We start from the raw sequence: 18,804 nt of genomic DNA, 5'->3' as shown, positions 1-18,804 counted from the left end.
TTAGTACTAGTGCATCAATGCTATTCTTCCCTCAGCTGTCTTCCTTCCACATTCCTCGTTTTATTTCGTTTCATGATCACCAGTTAACGTTGGTGGACCTTGGAATTTGTTTTTGTACGTTTCTCTTTTTTCCTCTGTTGGTAATATGTCACCTGTGGCCTTTATTCATTAATAGCTGAACAGGAAGAAGAGAAGACGTGCAGCGGCCAGAAATCAAACCAGGAACATTTGCGTTGAGGACTGTAACCTCTGCCCACAGTCCACCTGCTCCAGGTGGCTTGATGATTCATTAGAGAGGATCTCAGGTTTTTGGTTTTTCATTTCCTTCTGCTATTAGACAGATACAGTCTATTTTGATATCCATCCCATCTGTGATTCTCCCTTGCTTCTGTAAACTCCTGCCGGTTCTTCTTGAACCCTTGAAGAAAATCAAGACTCAATGGAAACACGCACTCATAAACCACTAGTAAAATTATTTCCCTTGATTACCACTGAAATTAAACGCGTGGATGGAAGACCAGTGACTCTCCACGTTGTGTTAGGACCACTGGATGCAAAGACGTCAAAGCTTCCTCTGGGAGAGAGACGAGACAAGTCTCTGTAGCAACCAAAGGCCCTGAAAGCCAGAATTAATGTCAGACTTTAAAACATTTTAAACTCCTCTGCTCTCACATTAAAGCTCTTTTTCCTCAGTGTCACCCTTTTCAATGCATTTCTATTAATCATAAACACGTGTTCTGCTGCAATCTGCCAAATGCAGCCGCCTGCAGGGGAATTTACAGCTGAAATCGTTCTCTCTCTCTCTCTCTCTCTTTCTCTCACACACACACCCAGAGGGACATGCAGACAGAGTTGGAAGTAGCTTTGAAGATGCTTTGGGCTTTAAATCTGCCTCTTTGTTTTTCTCTCCGGCTACAAACACAACCATACATGGAAACCCATCTTGCTTTATTCTCCCTCCATCACTCCTTTCCACCTTGCTGCTGCATCCCCGTTCCTCCATCTCTCTCTCTCTCACCTCCGTTGTGCCCTCCCCTCCCGTCTCCTTCTTCTCCCTCTCCCAGACTCTGTCCATCTCCCTCCTCCTTGTCTCCATCCATCCTTATGTCAGCTGGCAGAAGATGAGTCATGCCTCTAGCTGGGAGGCTAAAACTCTCTCCATCTTTCCCTCTAAATATATCCCTTCTGTACTTCCCTCTATGTCTCTTTTTCACTTGTTCTCACACTTCTCTCTTCTTTGTCTCGCCATCTGTTTCTCTGCAGCCCTCTGCTTTGTTCTGTCGCTTCACTTCTGAGCTCTTTCTTGCTCTTTCCTCACTTCTATGTGCTTCTGACAAGTTAACGTAGCTTGTTCTGATGTTTGTTCAGATTCGTTTCATTTGTTTATGTGCAAAAAGTGAAGCAGTTTTTTCTGAGCTTATGTCAGATTGTCGCAGATCTTTAAAAACACATCGGCAAAAAATGTAGTTACTATAAGTGGATCTGCGTTGGCCGCAAAGTCAAACAAAATCAAGTCTCCACTCAAACATTTGAATTTTCCGTCAGTAAAAATAACGGCGCCACTTTATCTGGAGCTTAGGCCCATTTCACAGCACACTAAGATTCCCCACTACTGCATTAACAATCCATCAGAACGTCTCTGCAAGGTCTTTAAGAACAAAGTAAGCTCCACTTAATGTGTGATGACATGTGGGAGTTTCCCCAACTGTTTTGAGCCTCCCACAAACCCTTTGGGATGAGATAGTGTTGGTTCATTATCCTGGTGGCAGCATATCGAGGTGCTGCGTGGAGCCTGATAGCTCGCCAACACACACGGCACCATGATCAGGCCGGCTGCACACGTACAGGAGATTGGTATGTGCTGCACTACCTGTGAAATACGGTCCCCAGCTGCATGGTATGGTAGGTAATGATGGGGGAGGATTAAAAGAAGAAGGAGGACTCATAGGGTGCATTTTAGAATTTAACAATCCAGGTTGAGAAATGTTGCAGTGCAATTCATAAAAAAAGGACTTCAGGTTCTGATCCTCCTCTGGTAATTCAGTTGAGAATCCAACCGATGGTGGAGGCACAGAAACCTCTCGTATGTATAGGGAAGTTTGATTCCCATAATGGAGACATTGTGACAACAAAGCGAGGAAAATCAGCAGGGAATGAGACTTATATCCGCAAGTACTAAGAGCGCAGTGGCATCACCACTGTCTTCAGTCTGATGTAAAGGTTTTCCATCTGCTGCAAGCAAGTATGAAGGGCCAGACAATTTATTTTAGTCAAGAATTTGGGATTTTTCTTTGACCCAGAGGCAAACCGATGTAGCTGACGAATAAAAAAAGAAAAAAAAAATTCTGCTGCAAATATTGGATGCTCTTTAATCAAATACCTATACATTAATCCAGGCTGATAAAAGTGGAATATTTCAGAGAAAATCCACTTGGCCTTGTTTTGCACTGGAGTAGAATCCTGCGATCGAGGCCGCGTCCCTGATCGGTGCGTCCAGGGAGAGGGGCGTGCAGCTGGGTCATGTCCCCTGACTTCCCCGTGCCCTGCAGCCCCGAGCAGCACCAGCGTCCTGATCCCTTCCCGGGAGAAATTAACAAACACTTTGACAAGTCTAAACAGACACATGCAACTCCGTGCTTCACTCAGGCTTTTCCCAAAACACCTAGCGAAAAAAAAAAAAAAAACTGATTTTTTTCACCTAAACTACCGACACATTTTAAGTTACTTTAGGAGAGTAGATTCAAGTTTAAGATCTACAGTTTGGGAATATGAAATGAGGGAATAAGAAGGACAAATCTTGGCTAGTGGTCTAATTTGCATCTCTTATTCAGATTAGAACGTCTAGAAAGTTGTCATTTGTGCCGCAGCAGGAAAGACACGTCTAAAGACAATAAAGTACTTTTATTTCCTGTTGCTAAACCCTGCCTCTTATCACTACTTGATTGACAGTAACCTTACAACTGAAAAGATTAGCTAACATTTTAATTCTTTGGTCCCAGTTTTTCACTTATGTTACATACACACAATTATATTTTACATCTAATTATTTTAGGTTCTTTTTTGTTGTTTCGAGGTTTTTCAAATACTTTCAAAATACTACTGAAGTTATTTTAGCCTGAAATTATTTACATTTTTCATTTTAAACAGCTTTTTTTCTTTAGCTGACAAGAAAGCAAAACCAATAAATTTCAAAGAAGCAAAACACCTCTTCACAACATTGCGTCATCTTTCTTCCACTTCACAATTAGAAACTACATGTAGCAGGAACAGTGGTTTGCAAAAGTAAGCAACTTTTTATTCATCTAAGGCAAAAATTCATCGTTTTCCACCTTCAGACAGACAGAAACTATGTAGACGGGCTCGCAAACACACACCAAACACTTACACACACACACGGAACAATATGCAGCCTTTTCATGCCAGCAGATGACAGAGTGCATTGAGAAAATGCCAAAATGCTGAGTACTGTGGGAGAGAGTGTGCACGCCTGAAAAATCTCCTATGTCAGACTGCAGAGCTGGCAGAAATGGCGAGCATCGCTGAGGACTCTCTCACACACACGCAAACGCGCAGACAGACAGACACACACACCTAAAAATAAAAAGTGTGGTGCAAAAACAGAAGGACGGCTGCATTGTGTAACACAACAACACGAGCCTACTGTAGCGAGTCGGATGCACAGGCAAGCTGTCGGATCAGAGAGAAGGAGGAAAAGTGGACATAAGGTACGAAGAGAAAGAGACGGAGCGGAAAAAGGATGGAGATGGAAGATCTAGTTCAATAACTGCATCTCCCCTGATTCCAACCTTTCCTGCATTTCTATGATCTAAAATCTATCTCTAGGGCTTTTCTCTCAAATTATAAATGTACCAATAACTGTATGTGGTCTGTCTAACAACTACTTTTAGACTTTTAGGTGCCCGAAGAGCTGCTGCACCAGCTATTTTTGCCCAATAACATTTAATCAACCTGGACTCTAAAAAAAAAAAAAAAAAAAACTGTGGTAATGCCAGTGAATACAGCCATTCTCTCAGAGTCAGAAGCCTCTTTTAAATATGTAGGAGTTGTTTGGAGTTGGGGATGTAACACAAACACCGGCCTCTGCAGTTTTTCTTTAAAAACGCAGCCGTGAGAAAATGTCCAAAATCTCAAAAAGTTTCTCCAAAACAAATCAAAGCTTTATTTACTTATTGTGAGATTCATAAAAAGTGTTTAATATTAATTTGCAGTTCAGTACATGTAATAATTATAAACAACTTATACCGAACATTTTCTATGCAGTTCCAACTAAAATTTCAGTAGGTAACTTTTATTTTTTCGGTAACTTTTATTTTTTTCAGTTTATCCGTCTCCAAGTATGCTGCCATGACACAGTAGCAATTTTAACTATTTAAAACACTTTTTTTTTGATAAAAGTTGCGTATTGCAGCTTTAAGACTTGCTTGTAAATGAAAACGCTACCATCAAATACTCAAAATGAAGCTTTTGCAGAGTAAAAAGGGATGAAAAAAAAAAAGATAAACAAGTATGAACACCTTTACAAGGAGCTGAATTACTGACTTTTGAGGTCGCTCTGCAGTGACTCTACGGAGAACATTTAAGACGGCCAGAGGACCTTGTTCGGTACCGAGCAGCAGGGCAGGATTACGTAAAATGTTTGCACTGGTAGAAAGTAAATGAGAACAGCAGAGAACCTTTCAGGGCAAATCAACACAAACACACACACACACACAAAGACCAGGTTTCACTGCGAACAGGTGAAGCCCTGGTGGAGAGAGGAAACACCTGAGGGAACATTAAAGATTCAGTGAGTACAGCGAGCAGGCCACCCAGGTCATTGGATCCGCCGCCTTTCTCTCTTTTTGCTGCGTGCAGTTCTGTGAGTCTGCTTGTCATGGAGAAGGAAGAGAATCTACAGAGTCACGGTAATATCCATTCAGGAAGGCGTCGACCTTCGAGGGGGAACGTGTTGACACATGGCCACGTAACCTTGGCAACCGGCGATCGCTGCGGGTACAGATGAAGCGTGTTGTCGACACGAGCAATTATCCTGTTAGAGCCCTCCCCTGAATTATCAAACGCAGACACAAAGTTACACAAGCCCCGAATACACGAGCAGACGAGAGGCTGAAGACGCTGGAACAAACGCACCGCAGGATTGGAGGGAGAAACTTTAGAGATGATAGAGCCAAAAAAAAAAAAAAAAAAGAGACACACCTGCTAAATCTGGGGGATCATGCTCTCACCTCGCTTCAACATGCCTCACCTTCTTTTCACCCTTCGAGCTCGATTTTGAAACCTTCATTTGACACACTGATGCCTTCCTGTTTTCCCTCCTCTTCCTCTGACCCCTTCTCTCCCTCGCCAAATCCCTCCATACCTCTCCATCCCCTCCTTCTCGCTCAGTGTGAGTGCTAAGCGGGGGCCCAGCGGGTTTTCTAAGAGGGCTATGACACACCCCAGCAGGGCACACACGCACACACACAGTTGGAATGTGAGGTAGACAGAAAAACAGAAAAAAAAAATGCATGCTGTGCAGCCACACACACACACACGCACACACACACACACACACACACACACACACACACACACACACACACACACACACACAGAGGCTGGATGTGGGGAAGGGATGTATAGCTACTGATACTAGGAATACATTTGAACCACTTCAACCTTTTCATATTTTGTCACATCATAACTATAAGCTTTAATGTATTAATAGGGATTAAACAAAAAGTAGTTCGTAATTGTGAAGCAGTACTGCGAAAACGTATTTTCCTCCAACAATTATTCAGTTCTTAACAGTTAAATGTTTCAGTATAGTTTTATTTTTCTTAATTGATAAGCTGAAGATAAAATGATTGAAAACAAAATGTGCTTTTCATGATTGCAAGAAGAAATCACTTTGGGACTTCACTGATCCACAAGGAAACCGTCATGCACAATGATAGAGAAAAACTTTGGAGAAACACGGAACATAGTTAACCTTCCAAGAAATGATCAGCCTATGAAATTACTCCAAGAATTAATACCAATTCATGAGCTCATAAAACAATGTTGAACAGCAAATTACTGCAGACCTCACATGATTCAATAATGAGGAGCGATTGGGCAGAAATTATATCCATAAAGGAGTTCCAAAAAAAAATTATTCCGATAATCCGAGATTGTTTGAAAAAATGTCTAGTGGACTGGTGAGAAAAACAGAAACCTACCTGAAAGTTGTGTGACCCGTTACATCTGTCCTACAATTAGCACAGGATGTAAGAAAAAAACAACTCTCACACTGTGAGTGGTTGCATTCATAGGGCCTGAATAAGTTCAACTATTATTTATTTTTTTTAATTAAACGCTAAAGTTTGACAATATTAAACATTTAATTGTGAAACAAAAGCTGAAATAGAAGATCTAAAAATGGACCCTTTTTCCCAGCACAGTATGTGGCAAACAATTTGCACTTACGTATCACCATCAATGCAAACTTAAGAGTTGTACAATAATTTGTCAATTTCTGTATTTAATAAGCCCAACAAATCTGGAGGATGTTGTTTAAGCCATAAAGTGGCTTTTGACAGGCTTCCATCACTTCCATCCCAGAAGGTTCATCAAACAGACCAGAACCCAGTACCGTTGGGCCACGTTCTGCTGGGAGACGCTGTGACTTTCCCACCCAAGGTGTTTGCTCTGTCATTATTAAGCTTGGTATTCATGTCAGGGCTGCTATTTTGAAAATGCATGACGCACTCTGCCCCTGAATACCAAGGACGTAGGTGTTGGCAGCCACAAGGGACAATGCAGTTAGCTGCTTTGTTTTTACCCTTGATGAAAGTACAGAACACGAGTTAAGAGAAGAGGGATGGATCCTGAAGGTTTTCTCGCATTGCAAGTGAAAATCTGTTTCAGATATCTACTAAACTGATCTATTATGCAACACCAGGAGGCTATTAATAGGTCAATTTATGTAAAAATAGCATAAAGGGATTAAAAATAGGCAGCATGAAGTGACTAATTACTTTCAGTGCTACGTAAGGAAGTTCTTCTTCCGAGCTGACTTATTTTATGTTGGGATTTGAACAAGAGTAACAGAGTAACAACTGAATTAATCAGTATTTCAGCAATCCACTTCTGGCCTGTAGTTCATTTTTCAGAACATATGAAATCAAATCTCCCTGTAAATCAGAACGAGTTTTTAGTTGTGAGGTGAGGCCACAAAAATGAATTTAATTCACTTGTATTTGTATGCAGAAATTTAGGTGAATACGTGGAATAACGTATTCACTTAAATTTGAATACGTTTCCAGGTTTCATTTTTATAGATGTTTTAGAAATTAGCGCATTTTAGTTTGCCTGGATTATATTGTGCATGAAGGAATATGAAAATGTTACTAATACTAGATGTAAAATATGATGGAGTTTTCATCAACAGAAATCGTAAATTTTTGATCCGGAGGTGTTTCTTACTCAGTTTATCTAATTTAGTGTTTCGATTCAAAATGTAAAACTCATTTATAGGTTTCTGGTATACAGGGAAATATATTTAATGTGCTTATTTAGAATATAGCACGTTTTTACTTTTAATGCATAAATGTGATTAATCCATATGAAATAACAGAAAGTTTAGTGGAAGGATAACTGCAGCCTGGACAGTTTCTCAAAGCAGCTAGAGTTGTGCTTCCAAGAGCCACAGTAAACGTACACACCTAGGACTACAACAGTTCAAATCCTTGAGTTAAGCCACTCCTAAACCCATGATAACATCAGAAGCAGCTTACCTGGACTGAGGAGAAAAAATTATTGGATTGTTACCAATTGTCCTCTTTTTAGATGCAAGTTAGAAATTCACCTCCTGCAGTCTGGAGGAAGAGTGGAAAAGAAACAAAATCCAATTTGTTTGAGGTCCAGTGAAGCTTCAACAATCAGTGATGATTTATTTAGGGAGTCGTCCAGCAGGACATTTGTATAACACTTCATGCTTCTCTCAGCTGATGAGCCTGATGAAGATGTTGATTTCATTTTCCAGCGGGATTTGTCACCTACCCACTGCCTAAAACACCAATATCCGCTTTAATGGCCATGTTATCTGTCATCATTCAGGGTGGTTGTGGTGTTTTATTTACCTTTTCCCTGCTGTTTCTCCTTCCTGCTTCAGCTGGTCGTCTATAAGAGGGCACTGCCCCGCTGGCTGCAGATACGCACATGTCGCTCATCAAGCCTGCTGGATGTGTTGAGCTGCCATATGGTCCTCCTTCGACAGACTGTCAACAGTGGAATGGTAATTTGCTTGCTGAAACTTCCCTTGTGCTTCCACTGTGTTCGCAGACTACCTACGGGGACTGCTGCACGTCTAACGCAACTTTAACAATTTGGTGGTTCTAGTACAAAAGCACTTTGACAAGAAAAGTGCACTAATTTCACTCTGAAACCAATTACTTTTACCAATTAACTCCTAACCAACCAACCTAGTTATCAATCTAGTCAAAATTTCTCAGATATTTATTAATCTACCTGAAAATTAACATCATTCCCTTAACTTCTTGTTAACTTGGGTTTCATCTCTTGTACAGTTTCCATAAAACTCAAAACAAGCAGAAAACAAGATATTTTGTTTTCTGCCCATAAAAATGACAAAGGCAAAAACATTGCCAATAATGCAGAAGATCAACATGAGCTTCTTTAACATTTCATCTGAGCCACAGGTGGATAACCTGCATGCCACGCTCGAGATGATGCAGTAATTTATACAAAAAGGAGCCCTGACCAAATACTGTGATACTCCTGTACTCATTTTAAATGCAATTCTCCAATACGTTGAGTAAATTAATTAGATTTTCATTAGCATGTTTTTAAAATATTCGAATGGATATATACATTTTCTTTTCAAGTTCATTTATTCTAGCACGACATTAGTTTCTTTATCAGACTTTTATTGTTGCTGTAATGTTTTAGTAAACAGCATCCTATTTAATAATGTGACATTAACCTTTGTTTTTAAAATACAACCTAATTGAATATTAAAGTCAAAAAGTGAGGTTTTTGTACCCCATAACACAATGTAAATGATTAAACATACGTACTGTATTTTCTTATTAAATTTACCATATCTACAGTGTGTTATTCTTACTTTCTGTGTGTTTATTTTTTTTTTCAACTTTATGTGAATCTGCGAGCTATTATTTGCGGTTGGTACACCTGAATTTCCCCTTTGTGGGACAATAAAGGTTATTTTGATTCCATATTACTTTGAAACAGCAGTGTCTGTGTCTGTAGCAATGAAATATCACTCTTTGAATTATGAGTGAGTGAGCATTTCTCTGTGGCGTCTGTCAATATCTCAAAAATAATCAATGAAATTGTTAGATTTAATACAATGTGTTTTTTTTGTTTTGTGTTATGGAGAATGGACTATAAATGAAGGGGAACTCAGAAAAAAAAATTCCATACTCTATTCTTTTCCCCCCTTAGCCTACTTATCCAGGCTTGAAAAAGACAAAAATTCAATAGACTTCATTTCTTTGGCATTACTTTCCATTTCAAGAAAAGGGAAATGGAGGAAAGTGGAGCTCTCAGATTGGGACTGAAACAAAGAACACCGGTGTGTGTCTGTTTCTGGGCCGTTTGGGGGAATTCCTCAAAACAACGATTAAAATCAGTAACATTTAGGGGGGAAAACAACCTTCCAACGACACATACACAAAGTAGAAGCCGACTGTCCTGTTGGCTTGTCAATGTTTCCTGTGTGGTCCGTTTAAAGGGTTAAAACCCAAAGTGAACTGAATTGTAAGAAGTTGGTTTCCAAGGGAAACTGTTCGCACCGTTCCAGCTGAGGCGGGACAAACCAACTGTGTCACACGGGGAGAGTAGGGGTGCTCAGACTCAGACACGAAATAAACTCACACTCTGGCACGTAATAAACACCTCAAATCTAATTTTTACGCTGTTAAAAGCATTCATAGAGCGACTGTAAGAGTTACTAGTGACGTTATTAGTGACATGAAGCAGTTATGAGGAGTTACTGTGAGCGTCATTTGTGGCGTCGACCCCTCCGGTGTTGCCAGAGTGCCGGGTTTCCTGCCAAGTCGGTTTGAAAAGAGCAGACAAAGGCTTTGAGCTCAGGACGCCCCTCTCTGCCTCTCACTCTGCCCACAAAGCCAACCTAAACTCCCGTCTTTTCCGCTGTTCCCCCCCACTCTGTCATGGAGCTGCCCCGCAACCAGCAGCGCTAAGACTGCCGCTTCAGCGCTTACTTCCTCCTTCTGAAATGTACGACCGTCTGGATCCCCGCTCGGCCGCCGGAGGAAGGCTTTTTGTGGGTATAATACGAGGAAGCGTCGTCTGAGAGAAGAGGGAGAGGGGGAAGGATTGACGCTTTTTCCTCCTCTCCTCCTCCTCCTTTTGCTCCTTCTTCCTGCTCCTTTTTGGCGGATAGCGGGGTTCAAGCAGGAATTAACGTTTTTCTTTGCTTTTTTTACTTTAACAATATCTATTTGAATCCTGCTGCGCAACCAGACCGGATCACGTGGCACCAGAGAGAGTTGGATCGATTTTGCACAGTTCAGAGTGAGAGTAGGAGTAAAATAAAACAAGAGCAGCACACAACTCCTGCTTTCTAGTTCTTTTTTTTTAAAAACAAAAAAACAACTGGGACTGTTGTTACTTTTGCATAATTTCAAGTGCAGAAGGGGGTTCGTTTTTCAGCCTTGGAGGTGTGGAGTATTGATTCTTATATGCCTGGGTTTTGAAAAACAATGGAGACGCACATTTCGTGCCTCTTCCCAGAAATTTTGGCCATGATTTTCAGCTACCTGGACGTGAGGGACAAAGGCAGGGTGGCCCAAGTGTGCATCGCTTGGAGGGATGCATCTTACCACAAGTCGGTGTGGAGGGGGGTGGAAGCCAAGCTTCACCTCCGCCGGGCAAATCCTTCCTTGTTCCCCAGCCTACAGGCCAGGGGGATCCGGAGAGTCCAGATCTTGTCCCTGCGCCGTAGCCTGAGCTATGTCATCCAGGGGATGCCGAACATAGAGTCCCTCAACCTGTCTGGCTGCTACAACCTAACAGATAACGGACTGGGCCACGCGTTTGTGCAGGAGATCCCGTCTCTAAGGGTTCTGAACCTAAGTCTCTGCAAGCAGATCACAGATTCCAGTCTAGGCAGAATCGCCCAGTACCTGAAGAACTTGGAGGTGCTGGAGCTCGGCGGCTGCAGCAACATCACAAACACCGGGCTTCTGTTGATAGCCTGGGGGCTTCACAGACTTAAGAGCCTCAATCTGAGGTCCTGCAGGCATGTCTCAGATGTAGGGATCGGACATTTGGCGGGCATGACCCGGAGTGCAGCGGAGGGCTGCTTGAACCTGGAGTACCTGACCCTCCAAGACTGTCAGAAGCTGACAGACCTGTCACTCAAGCATATCTCCAAGGGGCTTACCAAGCTGCGGGTGTTGAATCTGAGCTTCTGTGGTGGGATCTCGGATGCAGGGATGATCCACCTGTCTCACATGACCTCCCTGTGGAGCCTCAACCTGCGCTCCTGTGACAACATCAGTGACACAGGAACTATGCACCTTGCGATGGGCACCCTTCGGCTCTCCGGGCTGGACGTCTCCTTTTGCGACAAGATTGGGGACCAGACCCTCGCGTACATTGCTCAGGGACTGTACCAGCTCAAGTCCTTGTCCCTGTGCTCCTGCCACATCTCAGATGACGGGATAAACCGGATGGTAAGGCAGATGCACGAGCTGAGGACCCTGAACATTGGACAGTGCGTGCGCATCACAGACAAAGGGCTGGAGCTCATAGCCGACCACCTGACCCAGCTGGTGGGCATCGACCTGTATGGATGTACCAAGATCACCAAGAGGGGACTGGAGCGAATCACGCAGCTCCCCTGCCTTAAAGTGTTGAACCTGGGACTCTGGCAGATGACGGAGAGTGAGAAAGTGAGGTGATTGGGAGTGTTTTGGTGTGTGTTTGCGTGTGTGTGTTTGTGTGCGTTTCTTTTTTGGATGGAAAGGGGTCACAAGGAGCAGGAGGAGTCAGGGTGAAAAGCTCAGCTGGCTTTCTTTTATTTAAAAAGAGAAAACCCCTCCCTGCATCCTCCGGTGTAAGGTGAGCCTCTTCCGTTTGACCTGCCTCTTCTTTTCAGTTGTTTAACTTTTCATTCTGTTGGCCCTGCAGCATCTAGACTCATATCTTAAATATAAGACTTCCTGGAAACCCTCTAACAAATCCGTGTTTTAACATTGAAGAAATATCTGACCCGAACTGCAGTAACTTAGCTTATTTTTCAAACAACTTATTTTCTTCTTACAAAAACACTTTGATTCTTGACACTTGCGTCCATCCAAAATCCCTTTTTTTTTTTTTTTTTTTGATATATTCAAAGCAAAGACAGGTTGTTGAAACTTATGAATGAGATTTATTTTTGCTACGAGTTCAGATTTGACGACTAATCGCCGCTACAGCCATCACGCCTAATAAATGTTTGGCTACCTCGTATGTGGTTGTTTCTTAAGGGATGTATACAGTTCAAAATGAAGAAGGAAAGCTGAGAAATGAGAGACTGGTAGAAAATGTGCCTAAAGGGACTGTGTCTGCCCCCTCCCCCATCCCTCCTTTCCTCCCTCCCTCCTTTCATGAGCAGAGCCAGAGAAAGGAGACCAGTACACAATCTGACTACCTTTGTTAATTTAACCCTATAAACAGCACCCATTTTCTGTGGAGTTTAGTCCGATTACAAGCCGACGTCACTTCACAAAAAAAAAAAAAAAAAAATCCCAACTCAAGCATCCAAAAAGGTTTCTTGTGTGTTTGCTTCATTCTTTAAAAGGATAAAGTCCAACTTTAATGTTCTTTTTTGGCAGGATTAAGAGCATACCCCGTGGCAAAAATACCTGTAATTGTTTTGCTCTGACTAGGCATGGGTCGGTATCAGATTCTTTGCACTTTTCCTTATAAGATAAGTAAAAATGCAAACATTTTAAACTGATAAACACTGCTTTCATTCAAAAAAAGTAAAGCAACAAATATTCTTATAGCTCCAAATTGGTTTTGATACATAGATAAAGCAAAAATAGAGATGCATCTTGATCCTTGGGTCAAATATAGAATATACTTTTTGGTCTGTAAATGTATCGGCAAAAGAGTAGGTACTTTGATGCACTTTTTAATTTAACAAAACTTACATTCAAAATTAGAGATATGTACTTGATATCTGGTCATCATATAGTTTTTTTTCCCTGGACTCAACTACGCCCAATAATCAATAAAAGCTGCACCATATTTTTTTTGCTGTTTTATGTGTTTGTCAGAAAACATCAGAATCGGCAGGTCAGGCCACCAAAGAGAAATTGGGGTCGGCCAGTTAAGGCCTAATTGCTGCACCTTTGGAGGAGATGTCTGCTGAAATATACATTTTTCATGAGTGGTTCTACTGTAGTTTTCACGCCATCAGAGTTTTTCACAACCAGAAATATCTAAGACAGTTGTTTTCATAAGCCAAATAAAATAATAGGTTGGAAAAACATTGGAAGTTGCAGGTCTTTTTTTTTTTTTTTTTAACCAGAAATTGGTATTGGCTGGTAAAAGCCAGATCGGTGCATCTCTATAATAAAGGTCTTTTGGCACTTCTTTAGTTCCCACAGCATTATGGTCTGTGTATTTCCGAAAAGCCAAATGTGTCTTTCTGATAAACAAGGTGAATATTGTAGAAGCATTTTTTTTTCAGCCAGCTGACTGGCAGTGTGAAGTAACAAGTGATGTAGGGGTAGCACTGCGTTACTCTATCCTCCATGCAGCCAGATTTATTGAAAAGGTGTTTAAATCGGAGAAAAGAAAAGATCGGGTGTGACATTTTAGTGATTTCAAAACTGCAAGATCTTGGTATATCTTAATAATAACCGGGCCATGCCTACTTATGACACGGACAAGAAAAGGGTATAACAACAGTGATGTTAAACCTTGTAGGTCCTGTTGAGCTGTAGGTGTTTTTGTAAGGCATGCTGGTGGAGATGAGTGTTCAGAGTACTTCAAATTGAAGTGATTTCTATGTCTTACCCTTTATTAATCGTAACAAATCAGGGTTTGTCTTGTGCTCTTATTTTCCCACATTAGTACAGACGCACTCATATTCATGTTGCCCTTACCGGTGCACAGCTTCCCCTTCCGCCCCTCGCCCCCCATTTGTACCCTCTTCTTCATCTCTGAATAAAAATACCCTCCGAATCAATTCTGAGACATGCTTAGAATAAATAGCAATCGATCCCCCCCCCACCCTTCCTCGCTCCCTCGAGTTTTGGGTTGCAACGAGCAGAATATACGTCTTTCTTTCCCCCTTTTCTCATCTTACCGTCCTTCCTTCGAAAAAAGAAAAAAAAACACATGCAGATTTAGACTGTACACACATGCACACGCGCACACTGAGGCCAGTGTGTGCGCATTTTTATTGTAATGCAATGACCTGCAAGAAAATGAATATAAACGGATGTGCGTCCTGCTGAAGAAGCTGTGTGTGTGCGTGTGTGTGTGGGTGTCTTTGACAATAAAGAGATGTACTGTATATTATGTGTTTGTAAAGAAAAAGAATGCAGAATCCCAAATTAAATTGTTTTATATTCTTACGGTTAAAAACAATTAAAGATATTTATATAATGAACGAACCAGCGGTGTGGATTATTTGTGTTGTTTTAAATTCCTCCCCAATGAGCTCTAGTGCACTTCTTCAGAACAATACGGTGTTTTATTATTTTAATACACGACTCCAAATAGCTGCCCACATATTTAGGACCATTGTCCTGCTTATCAAAAGGGTTTGAACAAAAGCAAAACAAAAAAATCTCATTTGTTGTTTTATTATTTATGAGGAGGCTCAAAATGGATGCTTGCCGTCTTGATTTGGCTGCGGCGCCTGTGTAATTAATTATCACTGTGGCGTTTATTATAGCAAACTGTTCTGCCTTGCTGATTTTTTTTAATCATCAAAGTCTCGTAGTCATCTTCAGATGCAACCAGAATGTGCAAAGTTAGGGGGGGGGGAGATGATGAGATTCACATCACAGATTATTTCAGGTTAATGAATTTTTATGAAAGTTTTTTACCTTTAAGGGCATTTTTTATTTTATTTTTTTTGCTTTGCTTTAGTTATTTGAGCTGTGTCTTTGCAGCCACATCCAAGTTTCCTCTTACTGCTTTCCATCAGGAGGTGTCCTGTGTGTGAAGCGACACACACCACACTTGCACAGGGTTTGCCAGGCCTGCTCAGTAACCATTGTCTACTTTTAGAAGTTAGCGACAAGTTTCGGTGTTTTTTTTTTTTATTTTTTCCCTCCTTTTTTCCCCCTCCTCTTGTTCAGTCACGCATACCAGATCCCAGACCAGGCAGGGGACCCAACCAGCACCACCACCACCACACATCCCCCCTCCTCACACACATACACACACTTCCTTTTAGCATTCCACACCATCATTCAAAGCATTTAAGCATTCTCTCCCTTCTGACTCTCCATCCATGGGGATTTGAGGATAAAGGCCAACAAGAGGGATTGTTGACCAGTGGGACACACATAAAATGTCAGTGTTTGCTGTTTTTTAAGTTCCTCTTTAGCGGGGCTTTGGTATTGTGCAATAGCAGTGCAACAAAGTTGTCTGACATTCTGAAACGCTTGCTGAAACCTTTGGGGGAAAATTTTGTTCTTATGGAGAGAAATGTCACACGTTTAGCCATAGCTCTGATATACATAAATTCAAAATAGCAAAATCTGCTAACAATAAAAATTTCAGTGCCGTCTGAAAGTTCTGTCAGGTTAAAACGACGATGCTAATTGGATTTTATGTGATGAGGGGGGGGGGGGGGGGAGCATATAATTGTGAAGAGGAAGCAAAGTGATGCACACTTTTCAAAAAGAATGCCATGCAATTGTACCTAAATACAATTTGTACCTTCAGAAGTCACTTTAATGGGAAATAGAACTCAGCTGTGTGCAATATAATGCCAGAATAAATAACATAAAAGGGCGTCAATACTTCCGCAAGGAGCTAGTTCACTATGCTTTATGGTGATTACTACAGCAGTACTCTAATTATTGGCAGGACTCATCTGACCCTGTAACAGACTCCCCATGACTGTTACTGGGACAGGACTGGGTTTTTGTAGTTATATCTGCAGTTATATTAGAAACAGTGGTTCTTCCCCCCCCCCCCCACCCCCCTTGTTTCCACAACAGCAATAAAATTTCAAAGGTTTTGCCTTATAATGACTACTCAAAAGTACATGAAAGGCTTGTGCTTTTAATGCAGTTTACAGTTTGCAATCCTGGCCGCAGAAGAACAAACTAGCGAGGACACAGCTGGAATACATTCATTAGATGAACAGCGAGCAGGGAGGTATACGAGATAAACCGACTGGTTCCTATCATGTGACATTTGGTGTGCAGACCTTCTCCCGATGGATACAGGGAGGTCACATTGCGTATTGCTGCAGAAAAGCTTCAGCAGGATGAAATGTAGACTTACAAAGATACAATCGACTGCATTCAAATGATAATGGGATACTTTATTAATCCCCGCAGGGAGAATCCCTCTTTGTGTGTGCTACCCTCCTCAAAGAGGTCAGAGGTCGGGGATCGGCTCCAGAGCACCTCCGCTGGAGCTGCTGGGGGAGTTGGTGACTTGCTCAAGGACACGTCAGCAGGGAGGAAGGTTGCCAGGGTTTAGTCTTGTCTAGTTTGTGAGTCATGTGCGTGCAGTGCAGGCCATCTTTAGGACAGATTTCAATTTAACATGAAATGGAATTGCTTATAGAAGCTGCTACGTTTGCATCTAGGATAGAGACAGAAAATTCAGCCCAGGATTTTTGCAGAATTGATCATCATTGCAAACACTGAGTGTATTTTGAATTGTTTTAAAAGAGCTGCCAGTCTTTCCATTGCTGAAAAATATCATTATCAGGCACCAAAAGCCAAATTGTTGCTCCCTTGTTAAATGATGAGTTGACTAGTGCGCGATGTATTATAAACACTCGGCTATATCTGATAAGTAAAACTGAATATTGCGAGTAAATCAAAAAATGTTACTGAAGTAGTGTCAGTTTTTACTTCCTAAGAGAGCCTCGCACAAAAACTGCTAAACCTTTCCACATTTTTTTCTTGGTTCCTTATAAGTGGGGGAAAATAAATCTAAGACAATAAGTGAGAAAAGGCTGCCATAGGCACTTTCCACACATTGTGGTTTTAGCTGGTATTCATCTGCTATACATAAAATAAACAACTGAATGGACGTACTTTTCCTTAAAGTAACACGAAGATTTAAACTTTAATGTAAAACATTTAAAATGCCTGTGTTTAATTCAATCTCCGTATAAAAACCCCCAAACATGTTAACATGCATCTTTCTGTATTAATATTCTGTAGTGATTGTTTCTTGTCGTAAAAATCAGTTTGAAATCAAGCATTTAAACTTATTTATTACACACACAGCTATAGTAGAATAACCTAATCCATAATGAGTTTCATTTAAAAACAAAAGCTGAACTGGCTCAGTCCCAAAAGGTCCAGTCTCCTCTAATTAGATTACTTACTCTTAGTTACTCTTTTAGCTCCTGCAAATAATACAAACTTTTCTACATCAGCCCAGATGTGAACATTTCCTAAAACCTTAGAAGTAAAACATTTAGCATTTCTAAATTAGCATAACTTTAGAAGGCAGTGGTGGAGCTAGAAAAGCCTAAATAGTGAAGCTGCAGATTTAGGTTTAAGGCCACAGCAGAACATTTATAGCCAGTACAGATACTCAATTAAACTATTTCTTTAACTTCTCTGTGACATCTTGACTGTCCTAGATGGAGGATGGGGGAGCATGCCATAAATCTCCTGCCACCATCATGGTGTTCTTAAGAGTTAGTTTTTAATCACAAATAATGTTTTGCATGCAAGCACAAGGTTCTCTAATTTCACACTTATGCTTTCTTTGAAAATTGGGTTTCTTCTTGCCACTCGTCTATAAATGTCAGACTTTGCTCTTGATCTCTGCAGCTCCTCCAGAGTTAAAACAGGTCTCTTTAGCTGCTTCTCTGATCAAAGCTCTAATTTCATGGCTGGTTTATTCTTTTATAACCTGACCCTGCTTTATACTTCTCATTATTAGGTGATTTCTGAAGTCAACTGGTTGCTCTGGATTTATTAGGGGTATCAGAGTACAGTAGGATGAATACAAAATCAGGAATGCTTCAACTTTACAGTTATACAATACTTTCTGTAGGCCTATCACATAAAATCTGAACAACATACACAAACATTTGGATTTCATTGATGCTTTTTCTAAAACGCTGGACGATGAATTTGTGATTGGCAGCTAGAAGTCTGCACAATGTCCAGTCTGACAACTTCATATTTCCCACAGCTGGTGGGCAGCTTCTGGAAAATTTCAAGGCTGCAACACATGAAAGTACAGCCCATGCAAATGTTCTCTTAAAAATGCCAGTGCTTTGCTTTTTAACCCTGCTTTATGTGTTTTCGAGCTAAGCTGCTCCAGTCGGCTGTACAGAGAAGACTGGAGTCGTTTTCACCATTTTTATAACTCTTATGGTGTTTACAGGCTGATAAGACTAAAATCTACTCTTCTTTCTTAGCTCTACCACTGAGTATTATCCCAGATGACAAAGCAATACACTAGGTTGAGCTTTTTCTGTTTCAGGTCATTCACGACAGAGACACACAGGACTAACGACACGCACACGCACGCACGCACGCACGCGCGCGCGCGCGCGCACGCACGCACGCACACACACACACACACACACACACA

The 18,804-nt window shown here is 41.3% G+C and overlaps 2 protein-coding genes across 3 annotated transcripts in view; one reads left to right on the top strand and one right to left on the bottom strand.

Annotated features, from left to right (window-relative positions):
• wnt5b (wingless-type MMTV integration site family, member 5b) overlaps positions 1–18,804 on the bottom strand; it is a 91,833-nt gene that overhangs the window by 35,475 nt on the left and 37,554 nt on the right. The gene's annotated exons all lie outside the window — the stretch shown is intronic.
• Positions 10,078–12,975, top strand: fbxl14b (F-box and leucine-rich repeat protein 14b). The gene has a single exon (XM_008400749.2). It carries the CDS (start codon positions 10,752–10,754, stop codon positions 11,952–11,954), a length of 1,203 nt encoding a protein of 400 aa, XP_008398971.1. The 5' UTR covers positions 10,078–10,751; the 3' UTR covers positions 11,955–12,975.

This window comes from Poecilia reticulata, linkage group LG23, assembly GCF_000633615.1.
Source record: "Poecilia reticulata strain Guanapo linkage group LG23, Guppy_female_1.0+MT, whole genome shotgun sequence".
NCBI classification, from domain to species: Eukaryota; Metazoa; Chordata; class Actinopteri; order Cyprinodontiformes; family Poeciliidae; genus Poecilia; species Poecilia reticulata.
Note: the sequence above shows the minus strand (reverse complement) of the source record. Positions and strands in the feature narration are given on the sequence as shown.

Bases quoted from the DNA above. Each gene is read 5' to 3' on its own strand.
- fbxl14b (XM_008400749.2), top strand. From the start codon at position 10,752: ATGGAGACGCACATTTCGTGCCTCTTCCCAGAAATTTTGGCCATGATT.